This window comes from Aedes aegypti, chromosome 1 (assembly GCF_002204515.2).
Source record: "Aedes aegypti strain LVP_AGWG chromosome 1, AaegL5.0 Primary Assembly, whole genome shotgun sequence".
Lineage (NCBI taxonomy): Eukaryota > Metazoa > Arthropoda > Insecta > Diptera > Culicidae > Aedes > Aedes aegypti.
Window position 1 is genome coordinate 90,348,340 of NC_035107.1, and position 27,021 is coordinate 90,375,360.

General features: G+C 41.6%; 2 protein-coding genes across 2 annotated transcripts; one reads left to right on the forward strand and one right to left on the reverse strand.

The window, feature by feature from the left end:
* The first annotated feature begins 3,673 nt into the window (after positions 1 to 3,673).
* LOC5574981 (zinc finger protein 62) lies at positions 3,674 to 6,072 on the forward strand. The gene is made up of 2 exons (XM_021842057.1): positions 3,674 to 5,773; positions 5,838 to 6,072. Exons 1-2 carry the CDS (start codon positions 3,800 to 3,802, stop codon positions 5,988 to 5,990), a joined length of 2,127 nt encoding a protein of 708 aa, XP_021697749.1. The 5' UTR covers positions 3,674 to 3,799; the 3' UTR covers positions 5,991 to 6,072.
* A 7,940-nt stretch (positions 6,073 to 14,012) lies between these two features.
* LOC5574980 (26S proteasome regulatory subunit 6A-B) lies at positions 14,013 to 26,745 on the reverse strand. Its single transcript, XM_001655403.2, has 2 exons — positions 25,910 to 26,745; positions 14,013 to 14,745 (listed from the first exon to the last, which is right to left on the reverse strand). The coding sequence occupies exons 1-2, from the start codon at positions 26,562 to 26,564 to the stop codon at positions 14,114 to 14,116; spliced, it is 1,287 nt and encodes a 428-aa protein (XP_001655453.1). The 5' UTR covers positions 26,565 to 26,745; the 3' UTR covers positions 14,013 to 14,113.
* Positions 26,746 to 27,021: the final 276 nt, after the last annotated feature.

Here is a 27,021-nt window from a genome sequence, read left to right on the forward strand (position 1 = left end):
CGGAATGTATTCAATACGGCTATATTTAGCGTATGTGTGCGTCGTCCAGGCGTTATCGGAAGTATAACTAAATGATTATAAATACCAAAATTGTGTAAAAATCAACATCTTATTTCAAAATTTTCAATTTATTCAATAACCAAGACAAGATCTTCGGTCCGCTTCCGCCATTGATATTCCGGAACACAATACGGTGTGCAGGTAAAAAACCGCATCCTGAAATTCCGGCTTCTCGATTGTACAGATTGATGGTTCCAGAGACGATGAATGCTGATCTGGAAACCGAGTGAAAACAGCTTCATTTGATTATTGTCTATCCTTAAACCAACCAAACAATTTAACTTACCTCTTCAGCATGACCGTTGTTTTCAGCATATCATAGATGCTAGACACGATGGTCATTTCAATGCGGATTGGAATAATTCCAGTCTTCTCACGAACTTGTTATCTATGGCCCAAAAGATTCCTCAAACGCGAAACACTTCGACAATCGAGTCGAAAATATTTTCATAAGCAAAACGTTTGCAAGGATCCCGAAAAACCAAAACAAATTATACGGTTGCCAGACACAGCGAAAAATTTACAACCAGAAAGTCAAAACGTCAGCACACTTCGGCACATTTCGGCACACCGGGCACAAAATGAATTGAGCCGAGTTTCCCACCCCCTGATGGCTAGCTTAATCCAAAATTATGCACCCGGTGGGGTGAATAGATCGAATATCGTTTTAGTATGACTTCTAAGCTTTTTAGTATTTATTTTTTTAACCGTGTACGGTAAACAAAGGCCAGAAAAACTTAATAATGTAAACTTTGTATATAGCGCATTTATTTCCATATCCTTGGTCCAAATTTCCCGCATTTTCATATAAAATTGATTTTATTCCGCCCTTGCTGCAGATGAATTTCCACATGCTCAACTCAGCAGGTGTTTGGAGACGTACATCTGTTTGCAAAGCCACTTTAAACGGTGCGGAGAAATCCGTTGTAGGTTGAAGATCCTTACCGGAAGTTGCGCTTGATAAATGGGGGATCATCCATGAAGTCGTACAGATTCCAGCGGTGGTGTTCTTGGATCAGTTTTTTGCGTTTGAAAATGGACACGAATCATATTCTGGGGAAAAGTCATGTTGCAATATTTAGAATATTTACATAGTTCCACAGCCGGGAAGTGCTGTTCGGGAAATAAACTTACCAAGTGTGATTTGTTTTCTGTTATTTTTATACAATAAACAGCAAAAAAGTGAAACGATAAAACTAGACCCGTACAAGAAAGAAACTTACAATGCAGCTGGAAAACGACTGAAAGTGAGCAACGTGCAAATTTTACAAAGTCCTCAGAGCAATATCGGACGATCAATATGTTTAGCTAGTAATATTTGTAAATTATGCATAGGAAAGCTTAAAAAGATTCTGTTTTGTAATCTTTGCAATGAATAAAATGTACAAATGAGTTCAATCGCATATAAAATATATTAATTAGAATTTTCCATTTTCTCCGTGTAGTTGAGTTTGTCACTAAATTTCGACTACTTACCACGAGAAAGCGCAAGATAGTGTGATCAAAGTATTTTGGACAGACCGTTACGCGTATATAATTTGGACTTTTGCGGACTTTTTGGAAGTGGCCAAATAGGGTCCTAAAGGCCTGTCCCAATTTTAATGCCAAACGCTTAAGTTTAGGCCAAAAATACATGTTTACTCAATTGTTTAATGTTTTTCGTTTGTTTAAGTTCAAAAAACATTTTTTTAGATTTTGTCACACTTCTTAGCTTAAACTCAAATTTTGGGTGTATTTTGCTTTCCGTGTCCCTTCCAAAATGTCAGATAGGAACAACCCCAGTGTAAAAACTAAATGCCCTGTGGTGTTTTTGTCGATTAAGCGAACGTCAAACATGATCAAAAATGTCAAGGTTCATTTATGGACCCAATTTTTAAATTACGGTTTAAATGTGATGTAGCCGTTATTTGAGCGAGAAAAATTGCTAAAATAGTGGCAGTAACATGCTCTTTCGTGTCATTAAATAAAAACAAGATTTCATTAAACATTTTAGGACCCAATTATATACGCGTAACGCTCTGTCCAAAATACATAAAACACCCTAGGTGCAGGAAAAGTTTGGTTGCCGTGGACGTGTCTCCTGATGCGCTGGATGATTCTACAGCAGGAGATTCTCATTTGACACATTCCCGCATGCACTTCAGTTTGTTTTGATTTGCTTTTGACGACAAGTTAGTAAAAAAAATCAACTACTGAATAGTCGGTAATAGGGTCCTAAAGGCCTGTCCCAATTTTAATGCCAAACGCTTAAGTTTAGGCCAAAAATACATGTATACTCAATTGTTTAATGTTTTTCGTTTGTTTAAGTTCAAAAAACATTTTTTTAGATTTTGTCACACTTCTTAGCTTAAACTCAAATTTTGGGTGTATTTTGCTTTCCGTGTCCCTTCCAAAATGTCAGATAGGAACAACCCCAGTGTAAAAACTAAATGCCCTGTGGTGTTTTTGTCGATTAAGCGAACGTCAAACATGATCAAAAATGTCAAGGTTCATTTATGGACCCAATTTTTAAATTACGGTTTAAATGTGATGTAGCCGTTATTTGAGCGAGAAAAATTGCTAAAATAGTGGCAGTAACATGCTCTTTCGTGTCATTAAATAAAAACAAGATTTCATTAAACATTTTAGGACCCAATTGTTGTTATTGACTTTTCGGCCTGTACGGTAATGTTGTAAAATTGGGTTTGACAACTACCGTAGTTCAGTAAAAAGTAAAAAATATTACTGAAACTCAGAAGTTTTCAATCAAAAAGCTGAAACCCAGACAAACTGACGTAACACTTAGAAAAAAATCTCGGTGTGTTTGGCCGACAGGCCAACAGATGGCAGTAGTGTGTAAACGTCAAACACGAACAAAAACGATGCGAGCGCTGCGGGAGGCGGATTGGCCACCGTATCAATCGTTAAAAAGGGTGTCGATGGCCAATAATAAGGGTGTGACGTCTATTTGTCTGTGGCTGAAAGTTCGGTTGGTTCGGTATTTTTTATGATTTACAATTCGTACTTAGTATAAAAAATTACCGAGCAAGCAAATCGTGATTGAGTGTGTGAAGAGAGGATCGATGAAGAGAAATCGATCGTAATACTTACGCCCTTATTCTAGCAAACGCTAGAAATATTCCGATATCGATTGGAAATTGTGACACCCCTAGCATCAGATTGCACTTGATATTTTACTCGGCTTCAAACACCCTCAAATGACACATTTTTCCTTCACTTTTTTCTCTCAATCAACTCGAGAAGCTTTGCAGATTGCGGTAAGGATATTGCAAAATCACTGCCTGCCTGCCACAAAGGAGGCCTTGGCGCCACCCTCGCTGCTGCTCTTCAGGCTACTTGGATTCCCTTCACATATTTTCTGCGGCTGCGATTGCTCTGATCTTATTTATCCGTTCTTTTGCTCTTCCCCAAAACCCGAAAGAACGGATTAGTATAAAAAATTACCGAGCAAGCGAATCGTGATTGAGTGTGTGAAGAGAGGATCGATGAAGAGAAATCGATCGTAATACTTACGCCCTTATTCTAGCAAACGCTAGAAATATTCCGATATCGATTGGAAATTGTGACACCCCTAGCATCAGATCACGTTCTCGTCAACTTTTCACCGGGTCTATTTACGAAGTGAATCAAAATTAGGCAGCTGTCATTTCAGTTAGTACCGTTCTTACTCCAATTTTTGCATTATTCTCAATTTTTCCGTAAAAAATTACAAAAAATCTGATCCTAACGGAGTGGCATCATGTCGTGCTCCGGTGCCGCCAAGGAACTGGAGGACTGCTTCACCTGTCTCCGCCGGACGGACAACTTCCTGTGCATCACCGAGCGGGACGAGGTGAGTGGCGAAAATGTCGAGGCCGTGTTTGCGAAGCACTTCTGGTTCGATGAGGCCGAATATCGGAATAAAACGGTCTGCACAAGCTGCTGGGAGAAGATCGACGAGTTCCATAAGTTTTACTGCGAGGTTGAGAGGGTTCACGGACCGGGATCGGGAATGTTGACGGTGGTCAAGACCGAGAGTGTTGATGGCGAGGGGGAGGAGAGGGGACAGGTCTTTGCCATGGAAATGTACAAGCTGGAAGTGAAGCAGGAGGTTGAGGAGGAAGATAAGAAGTTTCCCGTTGTGGAAGATGGAGAGGAAGCTAGTTCTGATGGCGAGGATCATCAAGAGGAAAACACGGAGCATGTTGAGACGGTTTTGGGAGTGCTGGGAGAAGAAAGCTATGAATCTGATTCGGATGTCCCTTTGGCAAGTCGGTTGGCAGCCAGGAAGAAAAAGCGCGCAAAAAGGCGACGAGTCATCCCGAAGTCAAAGCTCCGGAAGGAGAAGGCCGACAATGAGGAGATGAATGATTTCATTCGGCAGCAGATGGATATTACCTGTCATAAGTGCGCCGAAATGGGCATCGAGAGCGATGAGGTTTTTGAGTCGTTCTATCGGCTGAGGGTCCATTTCAAAAAGGTCCACGACACGTACGGGTACGTGTTCTGTTGCAATCGGAAGTGGGCTACCAAGACCGGATTGGTGGATCATTTGAGGAACCACGAACCGATGAAGAGCGACCAGAGTCGATGCGTGGAGTGCAATTGCATTTTTAAGGATAAGAGCAGTTATGCGAATCACATGTTTCTGGTCCACACGCCGGACGATCAAAAACAGTTCAAATGTGACCGATGTGAGAAGGCTTTTGCTGCGGAAGATCTGCTGAACAGTCATATTACGTGGCACGAGGAGGTGGAGAAGAGGAATCACCACTGTTTGATATGTAACAAATACTTCCTCAGCTCGAGAAACCTGGAGAATCACACCATCAATCATCACCAGTTCGGGGAAAGCTCCAACCAGGAACCGGGAGAACCGAGTCACGATCTTGACGATCCCGCCAAATCCGCAAGACTTAAACGCACCGCAGAGGACTTGGCTAAAGAGGACGATTTGATCAAACAGTACGTTGCTTTGAATTGTTCGAAATGTGACTTCGTTGGTGAAACATTCAACAAGCTGTCCTACCATGCCCTCAAAGTCCACAACATGAACACCCATTCGGTCATTTGCTGCGACAAGAAGTTCGGAAAGCGGCAACGTCTCTACGAGCATTGCCTCCGGCATCTCAATCCGGACCACTTTAAGTGCGACATCTGCGGGAAAACGTACGCCGACAGTTCCGGTCTGCAGATTCACAAATGGTGGATCCACACGCCCATTTCGGAACGGCCCTTCAAGTGCGACATCTGCGGAGCGGCATTCGTCAAGGATTACCTCCTGAAGCAGCACACCAAGTGGCACGTGAACAAGGAACGCAAGACGCACTTTTGCGAGATCTGCAATCGGGCTTACTCGAATTCCGTTCAGCTCAAAGCCCATCAGCAGAAGAAGCATGGCGCCAGTTGCGATTGGGTGTGCGACATTTGCGCCAAGGGTTTCGCCCATCGAGCCTTGCTGGAGGAACATCGGCTGACGCACACCGAGGAGGGATTGGCCAGTCTGAAGATGCAGTGCGAAAAGTGCGAACGTTGGCTGATCAACAAGAAGAGCTACCTGCGGCACCGGAGGCGTTGTCTGGACACAAGTGGCCCCGTAACTTGCGACATCTGCGGCAAGGAGTCGGTCAACGAGGCGGCATTAATGGGACACAAGAACTTCCACCACTCGAAACGACCCCTATTTCGGTGTACTTACTGCGGAAAGGAGTGCAAGACGCAGCTGCGCTTGAAGGTTTGCCACGAAGTTCAACCGCAACGATCCCAACTTGACTTAAATTTGAAACGCTTATTTCTAGGAACACGAGGCAACCCACACGGGGGTGATACTGTACCAGTGTCCGCACTGTCCGAGGACGTCCAATTCGAGCTCCAATATGTACACGCACAAGAAGACGGCCCATCCGGACAAGTGGGCAGAAGAGGTGTCGCAGCGATTCTACACAAGATAAGTTTTGCCTGAGCACGTGGATCGCTGCTGATGTGGATGATATGGAATACAATTTAATATTAATAAATTAGTTATACAGAAAATTGCCGGTTTAGATTATTGCTTTTGGGAACTGTCCTTCATACCTTACCCCCCACCAAAGATTTTAAACGAGTTGTCGTACTCCGAGTTTCAAAAGAACTTCCGCTAATTGTAGACAGTGATGCTGATGCTCATCACATCTTCTGCTTGCACAGATATTAATTTGAGGGGCTTCTGATGGATTACTTAAGGAGCACAGATCTTTGATTACCTGATTAGGCAATCACTTAGCCTTCATGGTATCATTCTCTAGAAAGTAATTGAAATTAATGAACTAATTGGTATGTGTCAGATAAGGAACCATTGTCCGATCATCGCTACATCTTTTGACGGATTTCACGCCAACTCGACACGCGATTGGCAGCACCCCTTCAGAATTCAATGAATCTTTCTGGATGTCAAAAGTATGTGAAACTAAGATACTTTGCATATTTTGTATTTTCAAAATCGATCTAGACTAACATTTGAAAAGGGTCAAAGTTTTTTTTTTACTTTTTTTATAAACCCGTATAACTCGAAAACGGTAAGACCTACAAAAAAGTGTTGTATGGGGGACTGTCGTGAAATTTCCTGAAGTTTAGAAAAAAATATTGAAAAAATAAAAAAACATTTTCTACACCGAAAAAACAATGATTCAAAACTTTAAAGTCGATTTAAAAAAACGGCCATTTCAGATTTTGATCATCCTTAAGCAAAAAGTTTCGTAATTAAATTTACTAAAAGTCGTCCATACATTGCAAATTGGGCATATTTTAGGGAAAAAAGTTTTTCTAACAACGAATTTTTTAAGTCCAAACTTTTTATTTTTTTTTATTTCGCTTTAGATAGTCTAGTATGCTCATATTTTGAAGTGATAAATGAGTTTTAATCACAAAATAGATTATATTTGTTTTATTGGGAGTAGTTAAAAGAAATAAAACGGAATTAGAGTTTTTTTTTTAATTAAATACAATTGATCTCGCACCAAACCGCTTATGAGAAAATGAACTCCGTCTAACAATCCGATGGGTTTTTAATGGTTGGAAAGATATCACAATAATATTTTATTTCTTATTTGGTCAAAGCCAATCTTAACAGGTGTCTGGAAAGGGTCAATATTATGCTTATAAAAAAAAGTCATGGTTTTTTTTATCATGCATCATTATTTTTATTATTGCTATATATCCTAAAACGTAGTATCTGCTCATGAATATTTACATTATTTTTGGACTTTACTGAATAAATTGAATATGTTTGGTTCATCCTCTGAATTGGTATACCGTTTGGCTGCAATTTGTGTATCACTAATAGGCATAAAACAATGATATTTTTGGGTACCAGGGACAGTTTTAACCTTATCAAACAATTCCATCAATTCCTCTGACATTTTAACATACTGTTCATTAGATATATAACAGAAATTTAATTTGGTGATACATGTATCAGTTTGTTTCACTGCCCAGTCGAATAGATCTCGCGGAGTTGCGATTGTGTTTCCATAGTCTTTTGCAAGACTTGCTCTTTTTGCCATTCGCTTGAGAGTGCCACCAATAGCGTCACAGGGGCCTTTGCCGTGGGATGTGGCAAAAAAGTGCCATTCTGCTTCCAATCCATTTATTTTCTTGAAATTACATAAGCTGGCAATTTTTTTTTTATTTTTATAATGAGCTGCAGCTCCATCTGACATAAAAATAACTTTTGAGAAATTTATTTTTTGTTTAACAAAATTTATCAATTTTGAAATAAATAGCTGAACTGCTACTGTATCATGGGTCAACACTTCTGATATTATAATAAAACTAACGTTTTCCAATTTATTATCTTTTTTATGGTAAATCTCGAATGGGTGTATCGTTGCTTGGGAATTATTCCAGTGATATCCTTGAGCAGCGTTTTGTATGATAAAACTATAATTTTCAGAAAAGTCGCTAATTACCAGTATTTCACCTTGTTTTAAGGAGTTTTTTTTTTGTTTCGTAGAAAAGAAGACTGTTCTTTGCAAATAAAATCATGAGTTATTAGCTTATCAACTTTCTCCACGAAATACGTAACAAATTCTTCAACAGGCTTTATTATAGTTTCTAAATTACAGCGATCGGTGGCCATTGCTGAAAAACTACATCTTCTTTGTCGCTTTCCTCTAAAAGCGAGATTAGTTCTCCTGTAATATTTGCTTTGGAATTACACTTTTCACATTCTCGAAAAAAACAATCAGTCGTTCTTACTAAAACATCGCATAACAGTTTTTCACAAATTTCTGCCTGAGAGACAATTCCTAAACTGTTAAGCATTAATTTAACATTTTCGTGGTATGTGCACACACATACATTGTGAATTCCTGTGCTATCGAGAAGCCTACAATGTTTAGGCCTCAACATAGTAAACAAAGTAAAACCAATTTCTACATTTTGGCATCTTTCTTCAAAAATCGAATACGCCTCTTTAAGAGACATCATCAATAGACGCTTTTGAACTTGTTCTTTACTACCATTTCGGTACTCAGAAACGAAGTCATTGGCTCTTGGCATAGGCCTACTAATATCATCACTATCAAAGAAATCAATAACAACCTGTTTATCTGTTTCACTAATTCCATGCCCACTTCGAGCCTTTGTGGTACATAGAATGCCCTGTTCATTCACAAGTTGTTTCACTTGTCTTACCATGTAAATTGGTGCCTCGAACTCCTCGACAATTTTGTTGATCGACCACGACTTAGGAAGAACCGATAATATTTTCAACTGGTCATTTCTGTCAATACCAGGTGAGTTGAATTTTTCTTTCAACTGATTGATGAATTCCTCGAATGCCTCCACCTTGTCGACGTCCATTGCATCCATGCCTAGTATGTCATGACGTACAGCTTTGGTGATCTCCAGGGTTGTTAACGTTAATCAACGATAAACGCCGCTAACGTTGATTTTGCTCTGGATCAACGTCAACGCCGTTGCGTTGATTTTCATGGTTGTTAGCGTCAACGTTAACGAGTTTGCGTTGAATCAACGTCAACGATCAGCGCTAACCAAAGCGTTGATTTTAATTTTCGTAGAGGTTTCTAGAGAATGTTTCGAAACATCGATAAACAACGCGTTTCTATGCTGATATCCCGTATCCATGGAAAATTGATTAAAAAATCTAAGTTCACTGTGCAGAGCAATTATTTGGCTCTCAACAGTCAGCCTATTCAAACGTCACAAACTTTGATTGGAAGAACTTTCATAAATTGCAAAGATTTACCAAGCAATATATTGTATCCTCTCAGTGTTCCAGCCCTCACAGCAATAGGCCGAATTCGTTGCCAAAGAGCGACTTCCTTTGCCACCATGAAGCACTCGGCATCCTTTTTTTCTTCCCAGCAAACAATCAAATGTTTCTGAGTATACGCCCCCAGTTGCCATACTGCCCTAACTTAACATGACAGATAAAATTTTTAATTTAAATCAAATCTGGCAATGGTCGTGGAACAGATTTTCTTACTTCCAGGACTGTGGAGCTCTAATCTAAACATAATTTTCTCACTGAAGCTGATTAAGTGCTTCCTCTCTCAGTTAACGTTCCATAAAAACTGCAATAACATCACGCATATTTTTCTTCCTTGTACATGTCATGTTCCAGAGTCTAAGTTAAAACCGTTGCAAACTGCCCACACATTTCGTAATTATATTGTTCTTATTATGGTAATAAATTGTTCAGTCGTCATCATTACGTTAACTGAATCATTTTCTACTTTTCTACATTAACTTATTTTAAATACATCACATTAGAAAAAAGTATTTTTTTTTATATTAAAATCTTCGTTAACGTTAAAAATAACGAAGTCGTTGACGTTAAATCAACGCTGTATGTTAACGTTATCGTTAAATCGATTTTCCAACGAATCAACGCAAGCTTCGTTAACCGTTATTGGTTAACGTTAACGAATTAGCGAAACGGCGTTAATCGTTGATTAACGTTAACAACCCTGGTGATCTCCACTGACTTTTTAATTCGATAGTCCAAGCTCCTCATGCTTCCCGACGAGATTGGGGATAAATTCAAAGTTTCAATAATACTGTTGAATTTTTCCACGTTGTAGGGGCCTAGTAATTCATCCGCTGATGGGACGGATGGCAAAGATGAACAGGACGGGACTGCTTCTGAAATATACAATAATGTCGAATTAATATATTGATATGCGTTCTATGTAAACAATCATTGTCGTTTAATGTGCTGCAAAGTAAATTTATCTTACCTAACATTTCATTGGAGGCCTGACCGCTTGTTGGTGGTTGTGGATTTTGATTCACTTCGCCTCCACCCGTACGTTCTTACTGAAACTACATCACAGTCTAAACATCCGATGGCGTTTCATAACGCATCCTGTTCTGAAACCGTTCCGTTGAAGTTTCAAACAGATTTTCTCCAGCTTTAATTTTAGAAATTCTACTTCTCAACCGCATATTTACTTGAATATGATCAGCGATGCTCCGAAATTTTCTTGTAAATCTAAGTCTGTTTGCTTATCCACTTCGATCTCCCTTCGAACGGTTAAAACTGTGGAAAGTTCTGCGTTATAAGGAATTCTGTTCCTAGCGGTATTCTCTAGCGATTCACACAACGAAGTCAGTCGTTCAATGTGGATTTCATTGCATCGTGTCGTTGAACAATGCTCATCGAAATTCAACACCAAAGATGCTACGAAATTTGAATTATATGCCATTTCAAATTGTGCTTTAATGGTTAAATTTTGTGCTGTATTTTGGAGCACTTTCTTTCGTGTTGTTTTTTTTCACCATCCTCGTCTGCTTTTTATCCTTATGTTGTTTTTTCATAGTATACAACAATATTCTAGTAGTATTTCAAACAAATACTGACAATTTTTACATGGTTTATTCAACTCACCATTCGAATTTGGTAGCTTTCTACGAAGAACAATTTTACTATCTTTGAATACTGGAGCCTAGTAATCTACAGTACAAGGTACTAAACATACTGTAGTTTTTAGTTCTTCAACTGTGTCTGCAATTATAGTAATTTTTACACCAAATTTCCGACGTGTCCACAGTAAAAATTTTTTCTGATATCATACATCGTTCATCGATATTGTGAGAATATGTTGATTCCACGATTGAAGGCAATAAAATGTTCATAAATTATTTATCCTTCATTTAAATATCATTGCTTTGGTGACAGAAAAGATCTGGATGAATATGCAATGGTCCTAATTGAAATGTACTTGGATGTGTTTTACAATGTACTATCATAATGCACAAATATAGCCATACGAGATAACCCGTATCTTGAACATGAACAATTTAATTTAAGGTCCAACATCTATAGCACTGTTTCATAAAGCTGTATTGAAACACAAAATTCATTGGATTTTGTTCATTAGATCAACTTCGTTAGCACCGAACGATCATCAAATACCATCAAATTTGAGGCGAGACGTGCTGATCTCAGCTTACATGATATGACACGATTAATGTTAATCTGATGGAAGTGAGTTCATAGAAAAACCTTGATTTTTTTTTCTGCTAGAACCGTATGCATTCAGTGGTTTATCACTAGCATATTGACAAAACATTCTCAGAACTAGAAAAATCGATATATACTTTCCGTAACAATTCTGTTGACCTGGACGTGTCAAGAAAAATAAAAAAAGAACTTTCCCACACGTTACGTTATTCTTCATGAATTTCCAGACTGGAAGTTGTTTAAAGACACTTCAATTTCATCGACGTTGAACGAAACTTGTTTTGTACTTTCTTTAATAGTTGCTGAATTTTCAAGGTGGAAACTTCTGCATATTGCAGTGTTTTATTACAGCTATTCGTCAAACAAACCAGAATCATTTATTTTACAACATGGAAGCATCTATTAGTTCCATGGAAACACTTTAAAACTTTCATGAATCCGCTTGCCGGTCATGACACTGAAAGTTTGTCATTTCAAGCTATTGTAAGTTATTTCTTCTTCTACCGCCCAAAACAAGATTTACATTTGTCTCTCATAGGTAAACTCTGTCTAATCAGATACCAGTTTTGTTGGAAGATTACTGCCCATTTCCGTCAATATCTTTTTTTTAGGTTCTCTGCCTTTATCCATCAGAGACCTTTCTCTCACTGATTTCTGCCTATTCCTATCAGAAACCATAAATTTTCATCTCCGCCCATGTCCGTCGGAGACTACTTTTTTAATAATTTGATCATGCTTCATTTTCTAAGAGCCTGAGTTGCTCGATATTTTCTAATTAAATCACATTTCTTTTACCGACTGCGCCATTGTAGTTAACTTGAGAGGCATCTTTACGAGCCAAGATTTGACCAATAACTGACAGTCTGTTTGTTTCTTATTTTTCTAAGCCTGCTTATTTCTTATATCTCTAAGCCTGCTTATCAATTTAATTACAGTTCATTACTTCCTCACAAATTGATTCTTCTAATTTACCCAGTACGTTTCTGTTTTGGCTTTTGTATTTTCAAAACATTAGAATACCGAAAATTGAGGTATCGTGGGAAGAGGGTAAATCGTATAGTTTAGGCATAGAGGGTAAATCGTATAGTTCATAAAGACTCTAAATATACAGCCATTCCATGAAAAACCGATCTAGTGGGTCACCGAATTCCGTGAAAATTTGCTATTATGTTTATTATCCGAAATAAGGATAGGCGCCGTCCACAAATTACGTAACGCTCTAGGGGAAGGGTAAATTAGGCTTAAGCGTTACGGCTCATACAAAAAAATTTTTTGTTTTCATACAAAAAGCGTAATGGAAGGGGGGGGGGGTCAAAAAAAATTCAATTTTAGCGTTACGTAATAAATGGATGCCGCCATACACGTGTTTTTGGATTTTTTTTATTAATGTGACCATTTCCAAAACAGGGTGACCCGAAAAATCGCGACTTTGCAAAATTTTTATTTTTTACCCGCTTGACCGATTTTTAATTTTGGACGAAATGAAAGTTAAAATTTTGACTTTTCAAAAAAAATATAAAATTTCACAACTAAATGTTTTTTTTTTACATGAAAAATATTAAAAAAAAATTCCGTTGTTTTCATGTTTGGAGGGCCTTGGGACCAAAGGGGTTATTGTTTTTCTCTTTTTTTTTCTTAAAAGTTCAGAAAATTTTACATTAATTGTAACATTTTCAACGATGTATATTTTTAGTTTTTGCGATATATTTTTTTGTAAATAAAAAATCAGTCACACACTGTAGGTCTCAGCGCATTAGATTTTTTATTTAAAAAAATCATAACTTTTGAACAGCTTAACCGATTTCCAATCTTTTTTTGTGGAATGAACTTTTCAGGAAAAAATATAAAACCCTGCCCTTTGATTCAGAAAGGGGTATGGGCGCGTTCTGCCAACTGGGTCGAGGCTCTTGTGTGAACAAGTTACCTCATTGGCGTTCTAAAGTGCTAGAATTAAGTGTTGTGTTTGTGGGGAGCACTTGAAGATGGGATAGAAGGACATTACTTCGCGTTCGTGCTATACTCTGCTTATCTAAAAAGTTATATACAATAACCGACCCTTAGCTTAACTATCTAAATCAACAGTTGCAAATACAATAATCGTTCTGAGCTTACTAACATGTCGTCGCGTTAATTCTATCATAATGATCTTTTATCTACATCCGTCGAACCATTCTGAATGGCCGTTGTGAGATTATCACCAAGAACTTCTCACATGCAAGATGCAATAAAGCTGGATTGTCCTACTACATACATTGAAACATCAAGGTTTTCGCTCTTTCGAATTCATTTTTTGTTGTTCATAATTAGTTTCAGGGATTGTTATCGTGGAAATTCAAAGAGCGAATTTTGTATGACTCCAATGTAGGCCAATACTGCAATAAAGCATGTACACGCAGAGAAAACAATGTATATATTCTTTAGTTTTTGAGATATATTTTTTGAAATGTTACCTACAACTTATATCTGAAGACTTAGGTCATGTTCGGAAAATTCAGCATCCTTCCCGTAATCAGAATACAATTGTTTATTGCTAGTACAAGTTAGCGATACATAAGGTTTTTTTAAAGAACAAAGCAACTTACCTACCAAGTCTTCTCTGTCTGGACCTTACGCGTAGTAGTTCAGATTGGCCTTCTTCTTGGCCTGCACCTCCATGATGGCATCCATAAAGTCCTCATGGGTAACGGCCACCGCCGAACGTCTCAACGCAATCATACCGGCCTCGACGCACACCGCCTTACACTGGGCACCGTTGAAGTCGTCGGTCGAACGAGCCAGCTCCTCAAAGTTCACGTCCGGACTGACGTTCATCTTACGCGAATGGATCTGCATAATACGCGCACGGGCTTCCTCGTTCGGGTGCGGGAATTCAATCTTACGATCCAGACGACCGGAACGCAGCAAAGCCGGATCCAGAATGTCCACCCGATTGGTAGCTGCGATGACCTTGATGTCAGCCGTGGAGCTAAAACCGTCCAACTGATTCAGCAGTTCCAACATAGTACGCTGCACTTCACGGTCGCCGGCCTTCTCCGAGTCGAAACGCTTGGTACCGATGGCATCCAGCTCGTCGATGAAGATAATTGCCGGGGATTTCTCTTTGGCCAGAGCGAAGGCATCACGCACCAACTTGGCACCATCACCGATGAACATCTGCACCAACTGAGGTCCGGCCAGTTTCAGGAAAGTGGACTTGGTTTGAGCAGCGCATGCACGGGCCAGCAGAGTCTTTCCGGTTCCTGTTGGGGGAAAAATCACATTTTAATCAATGTACCATGGGGCAAGTAGGTAACAAAAATCGTATAGTTGAGGTTCTCTGGATCGTAAAATTAGGTCGTTTATATATTTTAAATTGACATTCATCACCGCTTCCTGAAATTGATGTTTGTCCAAAACTACAAGAAAAAATATAGAAATAGTTTTTGAAAAATGTATAATTCCATATATGTAGTGCACAAGCACAACCCGTTTTTTTTAGGATAAATCTTATCTGCTCCTGAAGATTTTAAAGGAGCAAAACTATTAAGTGCCCATTGAATCAATTCAGTAGTTACGATACCGCGAGGCGAAGCCAGAGACTCGTAACTTCATCCGTAGATGCTATGTCCACACATCCGGGGAAGTGTGGATTGAATAAACGTTCTAAAACTTCTTATTTAGAAGAGTCATCATTAGGTAAGCGAATTTCGTTCACTTGGAAATCCTTAGATTTTCCAAGGATTTTGTTCAGCCGACTGGCTTCACTCAAACTGGAAACATTTGTACAAAGGTTATTCCAGCCGGATCGTTCAGCAGAACGAAGAGCCTTCTTGTAAGTCTTGCGAGCCAACTTGAACGACTCTTATCCTGCTGAACGGCATCTGTTCCAACTCCTTCTACACTATTTCCTGAGCCTAGTCAGATCGGAATTCCACTATAGTGTACTTCTTGTAGTCTTCATAGACCGCAGAGGACATGCTTGTTCAAAAGCTTCCATAATGGAGGATGTTGTAGTACCAACGGCATCATCCAAATCACTTGAATGTTCAATGGACAGAGAATATCCATGAAATTTGATGGCAACCGATTCAGTGTAGACTTCCCAGCTTGTTGACCGGGGATTCATAAAACGCAAAGTCTGCGCAGTTACATTTGAATGTTCAAAGAAGATGTAGCGATGATCAGATAATGATTCCTCATCTGATATATGCCAATTCGTCAACTCGTGACTGATTCTATTCGAGCAGAGCGTTATGTCTAACACTTCTTCTCTAGTACTTAGCAGATACCATGAAGGTTGGGCGATTGCCTATGTTAAGTAATCCAAGATCTTCTTCTTCTCTTTGGCATTACGTCCTCACTGGGACAGAGCCTGCTTCTCAGCTTAGTGTTCTTATGAGCACTTCCACAGTTCTTAACTGAGAGCTTTCTTTGCCAAAGTTGCCATTTTCGCATTCGTATATCGTGTGGCAGCGGCAGGTACGATTATACTCTATGTCCAGGGAAGTCAAGGAAATTTCCATTACTTAAAGATCCTGGACCGACCGGGATTCGAACCCAGACACCTTCAGCATGGCTTTGCTTTGTAGCCGCGGACTTTAACCACTCGGCTATGGAAGGCCCTAATCCAAGATCTGTACTACTCAGGCATTACATTTCATCTCATCTTTAGATCCTCTAAGCATGATATGGATCGAATCGTAAGATATCATCTTAGAGCTCTGTGATCGATTTTTCGTCAATATCTTATGCTCAGATGAGTCATCTTGAGCTCAGCAATCCACGCATTTGATCTACTTGACGGAAACACAACACACTTGACGGAGTTCCGCTTATTTGCATTTGTTAGTGAAAAACTAACGAGATAAATGCCCTACTAAAACGGAAACCATCGATCACAACTAATTCAGGTGAATAATATTTATTGAAATAAAGCCTGATTTTAATTTTCATTAACTTTTTTAGGGTTTGCAACATTGTTCTTTTAACGCTACTGGGAAGCCGGAAAAATGAATAAAATGATAATTATATGGAGTGATACAGTTGGGATCAATATAAATTATTTCAGTTGATAATCCGAAGGATTGCATGTTTCTTAGTTTCAATTCATCTACATTATTGTACTTTCATGATATATCATCTAATCATGTAGCTACAGCTAGCTTCAAGTCGGAATCTGATTGACTCGCGTACATTGAATACTTGTAGCATAAATATGGAAATACAAACAATTGATTTAAACATGGTTCTTAGCGGCAACAATTACAATGCGTTCACTCTAACTCTCATTGAAACGAAAATCATGTTCAATTGTCAGTTAGTTCATCTAATTCCATAATCTACGAATCTCGTTAAGATGGTTCACCGCCTTTCAAGACCGTCCCAGGCACTGTGTATACGATTACCTATAAGAGGGGAGATAAGTAAACTGTTAATAAAACAGATGGTCTGGATTTCCCTGATAACTAGACAGCTAAAAATTCAGCTCACTAAGTAGACACGAGTACAATATATTCACTAAACGAATTCAAAAGGAACTTCTCGGTCACTTTGAGGCATAACATTATGAGTTTTGTTCTTGGAGGTACTGTTATTTTATAATAATAATAATACAAGCCCGTCATTGTGGTACAAAGGAAGTGCTCGTGTTATTCATAAATTTCAATTTTCATTGCTTAGAATTAATATTCCAGAACTGTTTATCGCCATTCTTGATTGCCAAATAGGACGGTATATTCAAAGATCACAGTTGTTGGGAAAACAAAAAGATTCCGAAAAATTGTTTACAAATCCCCAGTTGTTATCTCTGTAAAGGAAGGTAATAGAAAAAAGCATAAATAATAAATTAATAAGGCAAATTGATCCAAACATCCAAACCATCAAACAGCTGTCAAGATTATCTTCTGATGCTCAAGATTGAGATATGATATCATTTCAGAGCGCTCTTGGATTAGAGATATCTTTCTATTATCCTAAGATGATCTCGTTCATCAGATGAGATTGCAATGCCTGGTACTACTTAAGTATTCCATCAGACTGGACCCTCTAAAATTGATATCTGAGCTGCCCCAGATGATGTGATAAGCATTGGCATCACTGCCCACAATCAGGGGAAGGCCTTTTGCTACGCAGCATACCACAACTCGTTTGAAATCATCCGCTGGGGATGATTCATCATGTGGTAAATACACCGAACAATAGACGTATTTCCTATTGAGGACACCAGCAGAAACATTGTGACAGCACATACAACGATTGCGTTATTAACGAGCACGCATGCGGGCATAGAACGCGAGTTTGCCATTCCAAGTGTGACGACGAGTACCCCTCGGCTGGCTACAAAAAGTAGTTTCCACAGGGTGTTCTGTTGCGCCAGTAGAGATGTGACAGGAGAAATGTCACCATGAAGAATGAGAGATGACGAAGCGAAAGCAATAGAAATTGAACAAGAAAAGAAAGTAGCTGTTGAATTTATAAGGTTGTTAAAACGTTAAAAAGTAGTAAAATTTGTGAAATTGAAGCCTAAAACCTAAAGTGAGTAAGATATAATTAGTAGTTAATTAAATTGAATCCTAATTAGTTTCCAAAACTTAGATACTACAGAGCAAATTGCCAATTGAAAACCCACTTAAACTAAAGGAAAAACTAAGGAGAAAACTGAAAAATTGTAAGTCTAAATTTGTTATCCTAACTAATGAAATACCTAAAATAAATCTAAATTTGCAGCTAAAGCTGATTCCTACAAACTAATAGTTTTAGTACGGGCTGCTAAGAAACAGTTTCAACAATTCCTTTAGAATTTTTCACCGCAAAGCAATGGTGGATAATGGGAATGATTCGCAGGTGCCACGCCATTGTGCTTCATGCACAAAGCCCGACGAACTCGATGACATGGTGGCCTGTGATGCTTGCCATAACTGGCATCATTACTCCTGCGCCCAAGTCGATGCCACAGTTCAAGATCGAGCCTGGAAATGTGCATCTTGCGAACTCCCAACAAACAGCGATCAAAGTCCCTCCGGAACTAGTGTGAAGGAGGTGAATAAAACTGGTGCGAAACCCAAAGCGCCGATAGGACTACCGCAGACCCTAGCTGTTCCGTCGAAGAAGTCAGGAGCGAAGTCGTCGGCCGGCAGCCGAAAATCGAAGAAAGTGACCGGGGAACAAAGTACTACGTCGAGTGCCCGGATGCGACTGGAGGCAGAATTGAAGGCTGTGGAAGAGCAGCAGCGTATTAAAGAAGAAGAGTTGGCGGCGGAGAAAGAGCTCCAGAACCTCGAGCGGAAGATGGAGGCGGAACTGCGAGAAAGGGAGTTGGCAATCGAAACCAAACGAATTGCGGAAGCAAAAGCCGAGTTGAAGAAGAAGATATCCGACGAACGAGAGTTCCGGATGAAGCAGATGGCGATCAGGAGGCAGTCCGAGGAAGAAAAAGCGAAGTTGATTCGGCAAGCTTCCGAGTACGGCAGCACCAGAGGCAGTTTGGTCGGCAGTGTTACACGATCGGATAGTAAGGTGGAGGACTGGCTGGAAAAGTCGACGCAGCAGACAGCGGAACCGTTACAACAGTTCACGTCAGCAGTCGACCCTAGCTGTGGTCAAACGCAAGTATTCCTAGAAAAAACTAACCGCCAACAACCAGCCGATATTAGGGCCGATAGGAGCTTAGATTCTCCCCCTCTAACCCTGCCAAATAAATCTGTCCCCTCTTTCAAACCTCACCCCACACAACCTCTCGTTAGTCAGGTGCGTAAAGATCAGCAAGCTCACACGAATGCTTTCGTTAATCGACATTTTGTTGATGAGTTTGACCTTCTCAATGTGGGTGGTGCTTCCGGTAACCAGGTCAATTCTGCCGGCCAAAACCAGAAGCGAGTGGGCGGTAACATCGATGGTTGGGGAAATCGTGATCATGCAAGTGCTCGTGAACGCGATGAAGGGGCATGTCGCCTTCAAAATGTGGGTGAGGCACCATTGCCTGAAGGCGGTGCTTACCACCAACGGAACGACCCACCAGTACGAAATATGGGCGACAACCGTCGCGGTCAAGCAGCCACGGATCAAAGCGGAGCGCGGTTGAGTCCATCAACCAAGGGCGTAACAACGAAGAAGAATTCCTCGAGGGCCCAACACATCGCCAGTTGACTGCAGGTGATGGGGAAGGATTTGCCTAATTTTTCTGGGAATCCAGAAGAATGGCCGATTTGGATCAGCAATTTTCGTCGTTCAACATCTACTTGCGGATTCTCTGACGATGAAAACCTGATTCGCCTTCAACGCTGTCTCAAAGGTCCAGCTCTCGAAGCAGTTCGCAGCAGACTGTTATGTCCGGCTAGTGTTCCACACGTGATCCGCACTTTGGAGATGCGGTATGGTCGGCCGGAGACACTAATTCGTTCCATGACGGAACGAGTTCGTCGGCAGCCTTCTCTGAGGATCAATGACCTGGATAGGATCATCGAATTCGGCTTAGTAGTCGATAATCTGATTTAGCACCTGAAGAATGCAGGGCAGCAGGCACATCTAACTAATCCATCGTTGCTGCACGAACTGGTTGGAAAGTTGCCTGTAGACTACAAACTCAAATGGTCCGCTTACAAGAGTATGCGGCTCTGAGTACGTTTGGGCAGTTTATGTCAACTTTAGTGGAGCTGGCATACGAAGTAGCAGATGATTTTCCTAGCACCGAAAAGATCCAGAAGCAAAAACAAAAACCCAAGGAACGAGCGTTTGTGCAGACGCACACGGAATCCACTGGGCCAGACGTGTCACTGCTGCGATTTCCGGAATAGGTTCATCGAAACAGTATCAACTGACCAACGCTCGTACAGTCGGTGGATTGCTGCTTCCTTCCCAAACGGTGAACTACGAAGAAATGTGCAATCGTTATCCACATTTACGTAGTCTGCCGATACGCAGCTACGAGAAGGTCTCGCCAAAACTCTTGATTGGTCTTGACAACTTGAAGCTCACTGTACCACTGAAAATCAGAGAAGGAATGGTGGACGGAGCCGATAGCCGCCAAAAGTCGCATCGGATGGAGCATCTATGGATGCGCGGCGACAACAGAAACGACGGTAGTGTGTGGGCTTCATTTTGGAGGATGGACCAATCAGGAGCAAGACCTCAATCAATTGGTTCGCGACTACATTACGCTGGACAATGCCGGTGTAACGTGTTCCAATACGCCCTTAGAGTCCGAGGAGGATAAACGGGCGAGAATGCTGCTGGAGTCAACTACCAAAAGAATCGGTGGGGCCTTTGAAACGGGACTTTTGTGGAAGCTGGACCATCCACGGTTCCCGAGCAGCTACGGCATGGCCTACAAACGGATGTGTGCCATGGAAAGACGACTGAAGAAGGATTCGAAACTCTACGAACGTGTTAGGCAGCAGGTTCGAGAATACGAAGTCAAGCAGTACGCGCACAAAGCAACACCGCATGAGCTTTCCACTACTAGTTCGGACCAGTGCTGGTACTTGCCGTTGGGGATCGTCCTGAACCCAAAGAAGCCGAACAAGCTGAGGATGATCTGGGACGCAGCGGCAACAGTTGACGGGGTCTCCCTAAATACTGCTCTGCTGAAAAGGCCAGACTTCCTAACCTCATTACCGGCAGTCATTGGAAAATTTCGATTGTACCGCTACGCACTAACCGGAGACATTAAAGAAATGTTTCACCGATTCTTTATCCGGGCTCAAGACCGTCAGTTCCAGCGGTTCCTGTTCAGGGATCATCCACATGAGGAGCCAGTAATCTACGTCATGTACGTAGCCATCTTTGGTGCGGCCTGTTCACCGAGCAGTGCGCAGTATATTAAAAACCTGAACGCCAGAGAATTCGAAGCGGAGTATCCACGAGCAGCAGCAGCCATCATTCATCGCCACTACGTGGACGATTACCTGGATAGCTTCGGAACAGTTTAGGAAGCAGTGAAGATCGGACGCCAAGTGAAGAATATCCACGCCGAAGGTGGGTTCGAGATCCGCAATTTCTTGTCCAACGACCCGACGATTGCAGCACATGTTGGCGACGAATCATCAGAAGCGGAGAAGCATATCCACGTAGAGAAGAACGAGCGGATCGAATCCGTACTGGGTATGAAGTGGATCCGAAGCAGCGACACATTCATATTCACCATTTCCCTGCGAGACAACCTTCAGCACGTCCTGAATAGGTCACATGTTCCCACGAAACGAGAAGTCTTGCGCACTGTAATGAGTTTCTTCGACCCGCTGGGACTGATCTCGTTCTATCTGGTACACGGGCGCATTCTGATGCAAGATATTTGGGCGATTGGTATTGGTTGGGACGACCTGATCAACGAGAAGATCTACATGCAGTGGAAAAAGTGGATCGATCTTATCCCAGAGTTGAGCAATCTCCGCATTCCGCGTTGTTACATCCGTGAAGCCACAGAAAGCAGTTATTGCGAGTTGCAGGTCCACGTGTTCGTCGATGCAAGCCAGTCGGCATATGCAGCTGCAGCGTATTTCCGCGCGGAAACGCCGGAGGGTCCGGTGGTCAACCTCGTAGCAGCGAACTTTGGATTTCACCGTTGGCACCGTTGAAGCTGTTGACGATTCCACGACTCGAACTTCAGGCAGCTGTTTTGGGTTCCCGTCTGCTCAACAGCGTCATTGCCATGCACGCTCTCCCAGTAACAAAGCGGGTACTGTGGTCCGATTCAAATACCGTCCTGGCCTGGATTCGGTCGGATCAGCGGCGATATCATCAATATGTCGGGTTTAGGATCAGTGAAATTCTATCGCTGACGGACGTCAACGAGTGGCGGAAGGTACCTACAAAAGAGAATGTAGCCGACGACGCAACAAAGTGGGGAGCGGCGCCGAATATCAGTTCCGACAGCCGATGGTTCCAAGGACCCCAGTTTCTCCGACAGCCTGAAGAGTGCTGGCCTGGAAGAGATGTTCAGATTGATCCCACGGAAGAGGAGATAGTGGCGTGTAACATTCACGACGCAATACAGCCAGCGCTGGTGGACGTAGCCAGGTTTAGTAAATGGGAGAAATTACATCGCACCATGGCGTACGTGCATCGCTTCGTCCAGAATGTGCAGCGAACTCATCGAAACGAAGCACGGCAGTCTGGGGCTTTGTCGCAGGACGAATTGGTGCTTGCCGAGAGATGGTTATGGATACTAGCACAAACAGAGTCCTTTACCATGGAAATACAGCTGTTGGAGAACACTAAAGGGATTCCGGACGGTGTCCACGGAGTCCTGCCTAAATCAAGCACCTTGTATAAGATGTGGCCGTTTATTGATGAAGCAGGGGTGTTGCGGAAACGAAGTCGTCTAAGCAATGCAGATTGGATGGCGTTCAATACCAAATATCCGGTGATTCTTTCGCGTCAACACCCAATCACTTTTCTTCTGGTTGACTAATACCATCGTAGATTTCGACACTCCAATCGCGAGACTGTTGTCAACGAGATGCGACAACTTTATGAAATCCCAAGGCTCCGTTCAATAGTGCTCAAAGTGACGGAGAAATGTATGACGTGTAGGATTCGCCGGGCCACTCCTAAAACGCCTCCTATGGCACCTTTGCCTAAGGTCAGAGTGACTCCGTATGTGCGTCCTTTCACGTTCGTAGGTGTGGATTACTTTGGTCCGGTGCTGGTGAAGATGGGACGCACAAACGTCAAGAGGTGGATAGCCCTTTTCACCTGCTTGACAATCCGCGCAATACACCTGGAAGTTGTGCATAGTTTATCCAAAGAGTCATGTGTTATGGCGGTCAGGAGATTTGTCTCGAGGAGAGGAGCTCCAGCAGAAATCTTCAGCGATAATGGCACGAACTTTCTTGGTGCAAACAATCAGCTGAAGCGAGAGATTGAAGAACTTGATCAGCATTTGGCGTCCACCTTTACCAATACAACAACCCGTTGGTCTTTCAACCCTCCTGGAGCTCCCCACATGGGTGGCGCATGGGAGCGCATGGTTAGGTCAGTGAAGGTAGCAATCGGAGGCTTACTGGAAACGCAGCGACGACCCGATGACGAGACACTGGAGACGATTATAATTGAGGCAGAAGCGATGATCAACTCACGTCCACCAACTTACATACCATTGGAGTCAGCGGACCAGGAGTCTCTAACTCCAAATCACTTCTTATTAGGAAGCTCAAGTGGAGTGAAGCAAATGCTGGTGATGCCAACCGACTATCAAGCTACGCTGCGAAATGGGTGGAAGCTCGCACAGCATTTGTCGGATAGCATGTGGAAAAGGTGGATAAAGGAGTACTTGCCGGTGATCTCAAGACGGTCGAAATGGTTCGAGAAGTGAAGGAAGTGGAAGTAGGAGATTTGGTGCTGATCGTGGATGGTGCAATACGGAACCAGTGGATGAGAGGAAGAGTGGACAAGGTAACTACAGGAAAGGATGGAAAGGTTCGGCAAGTATGGGTGCGAACAGCGAACGGCGTGCTGAAAAGACCTGTTGTGAAGGTTGCCCTACTCGACGTCGTAGATAGTGGAAAACTGGTTGTTAGTAACAGAGGTTTACGGGTGGGGGGATGTGACGACGAGTACCCCTCGGCTGGCTACCAAAAGTAGTTTCCACAGGGTGTTCTGTTGCGCCAGTAGAGGTGTGACAGGAGCAATGTCACCATCTGAGAGAGAGGAGACAGCTCACTGACAACTGGCTTGTTTTCTTGGCTTCTTTGATTTCTTCTTCTCTTGTTTGGGTTGTGCACAATGGTTCGGAGAGCACAAACTGGGTCAAAACCATTTTCTCATCCCATTTGCTATCAAAAAGATCATAAAATAAAAAAAACTCAATAGCAATTTGAGTCTATTCGACAAAATTTAAATATCCAACGTTTTCATATGCCATAGCACAGGAAAACAACCTGAATTATCAATCACATCCAGTTTTAGTTTGGTCAAACTTTGACGGTTTTTTCATGCTCTACTCTTCAAATATGCGGTTTTCCAGTGACGTTTGATGACAGGTTCCCTTGACTTTTGGAAGCTCGCAATCTAAGCCAGCTGTCTCCTCTCTCTCAGGTCACCATGAAGAATGAGAGATGACGAAGCGAAAGCAATAGAAATTGAACAAGAAAAGAAAGTAGCTGTTGAATTTATAAGGTGGTTAAAACGGTAAAAAGTAGTAAAATTTGTGAAATTGAAGCCTAAAACCTAAAGTGAGTAAAATATAATTAGTAGTTAATTAAATTGAATCCTAATTAGTTTCCAAAACTTAGATACTACAGAGCGAATTGCCAATTGAAAACCCACTTAAACTAAAGGAAAAACTAAGGAGAAAACTGAAAAATTGTAAGTCTAAATTTGTTATCCTAACTAATGAAATCCCTAAAATAAATCTAAATTTGCAGCTAAAGCTGATTCCTACAAACTAATAGTTTTAGTACGGGCTGCTAAGAAACAGTTTCAACACCAAGTTTGCTGAAAGTATCAAAAACTGGGTCTACAAGGTTACCTAGATAGAAGTTACCCTTACGAAAGTAAGGTTCTTGAACTAGCGCCATTTGGGATGTACCATTTTGCATGAGTCTGCAAAGATTGATCGTTGCTGTTCTTTTATGCTGAAGATTGATCGGAGTTATCCTAACCATAGCCACTACCCAAAATTAAGCTTTTTGCAATCTCAGCACGAAAAGACCAGCAGCGAAAAAAAACAGATCGATATCTTTTTGAAGTCGCCAAAGACGTAAAGGCACGTACAGAATACACTGTGTAAAGCGCATAATGCGAAACCATATAGGTGATAATTTAAATTAAATAGCAACATATTCAAAATCCCACCCTTATTTAACCTCAGGTTAGAGACTGGAGCCGGGCAGCCGATTATCTCGGAGAAACACAAGGTCACGTACGCCATTGTTCCTTTTTCACAAGCATCAAATTGCTTTGCGGTATTCGGCAATGTTGTTCGTCGTAGAAATACCTATCGAGATCTGGGTTCAGAATTTTTGTAGAGGACAATGGGCGACCTCTGGTGATTTTTCTTTGCAATAGTTAGTTTTCCCATAGTAAATCCCATACAAACTTTGAACTGACTGGCGCTAAAATATAGTCTCAACGATCGAGCTGAAATTTTGCACAGCTGTTATGGGACCTAAATGCAATCCAAAAAGTTGACTGGAGCGATAATCTAAATTTTTCATATAACCGTGTCCTAGGCTAATGCCCAAATTTTCCATTAAAAATAAGAGACTTGCATTAAAATAGAGACCAAGCCTATAAAACGACACCTGTTACCAGCTTTGCAGGATAAGTTACCAAAGACATCAAGCCTCCAGGATGCATCCTCAGATCGCTACAGGTTTTAGCCAACCAAAGTAGTTTAGTAGTTTTCTGACTCATAATGCAACTCCCCTTAAATTGTCGTAAAAAGAGATCGATGTGTATTTCAACCGAATTAAAATATATGCTTACCAGGAGGTCCATACAGCAGCACACCCTTCGGCGGGTGAATGCCCAGATTCTTGAACTTGTCCTTGTGCGTCATCGGCAGCACAACCGCTTCGATGAGCTCCTGGATCTGTTTGTCCAACCCACCAATATCCGAGTACTGTTCCGTCGGCCGTTCATCCACTTCCATGGCCTTAACCCGTGCGTCGTATTCGGCCGGAAGCGTTTCCAGAATCAGATACGAATCCTTGTTCACCCCGACCAGATCTCCCGGCTTGAGCTTTTCCGGATCGACCAGCCCAATCACCGGCAGGAAGTACGTCTGCCGGGTCGAGGTTTTGATGACGGCACATTTGCCCTTCCGCTGAGAATCCAGCACCACCACCGCGCCGTCATCTTCCTCCTCCTGCGGATCCACATCCAGCAGTTCGATCACATTCGACACCAAATACGGGAGAGTTTTGTTAACCTTGATCTTTTCCGTATTATCCTTAATCTTTTCGTTCATTGTTTGCAGCTCGTGATTAATTCGCATCACTTCGCTTTTCATGATTTTGATTTCATTGTCCATCAGACGGGTTCGGCTCACAATTTCATCGGTTGGCATCCGCAGCACTTCTTCGCCCAGTGTTTCCTCACCGTCTTCCCAGATGGATTTGTCCTCCAGTGTTCCGGCCATGGTGCTGAATTCTATTGACTTACTTTCTTTACTTCGAGGGCACTACTTTACGACTGTTTCCGACCGAATTCTACGGATTTTAATTGCAAAATTTCGAGGAATATGACCGCGACACAAAACAATCCTGTGATGGGGCGAGTGTTGATGATGACTTTCGGAAAATGCCTTGCTCTCGTTGTGTGAGCAGCTGTCAAATCGGCGAACGAAGTTGCGCTACTTTTAGGGCACTGGTATCTTTTGGTCGAATAACGAAATGCGCTACTAATAGGAGGATGCCTTTGTGCAATTTTGGTTCCACATTGGCATTGGTCATAAAAGTCGAAGGAATGTTTCCGGAAAATAAGAGAAAAAAACAATTCATCTAAAGCATTCGAGAAGAATGGGATTTGTTGTTAAGCATTTTAAAACCTATTTAAATCCACTTTGGGTTCCTTCACAAATTTTCATAACGCAAAAA

Coding starts and splice junctions, on each gene's coding strand:
- LOC5574980 (XM_001655403.2), bottom strand. CDS start 26,564: ATGGCCGGAACACTGGAGGACAAATCCATCTGGGAAGACGGTGAGGAA. Junction 14,746..25,909: donor GCTGCTGTATGGACCTCCTG/GTAAGCATATAT, acceptor TTCCCCCAACAG/GAACCGGAAAGACTCTGCTG.
- LOC5574981 (XM_021842057.1), top strand. CDS start 3,800: ATGTCGTGCTCCGGTGCCGCCAAGGAACTGGAGGACTGCTTCACCTGT. Junction 5,774..5,837: donor AGACGCAGCTGCGCTTGAAG/GTTTGCCACGAA, acceptor GCTTATTTCTAG/GAACACGAGGCAACCCACAC.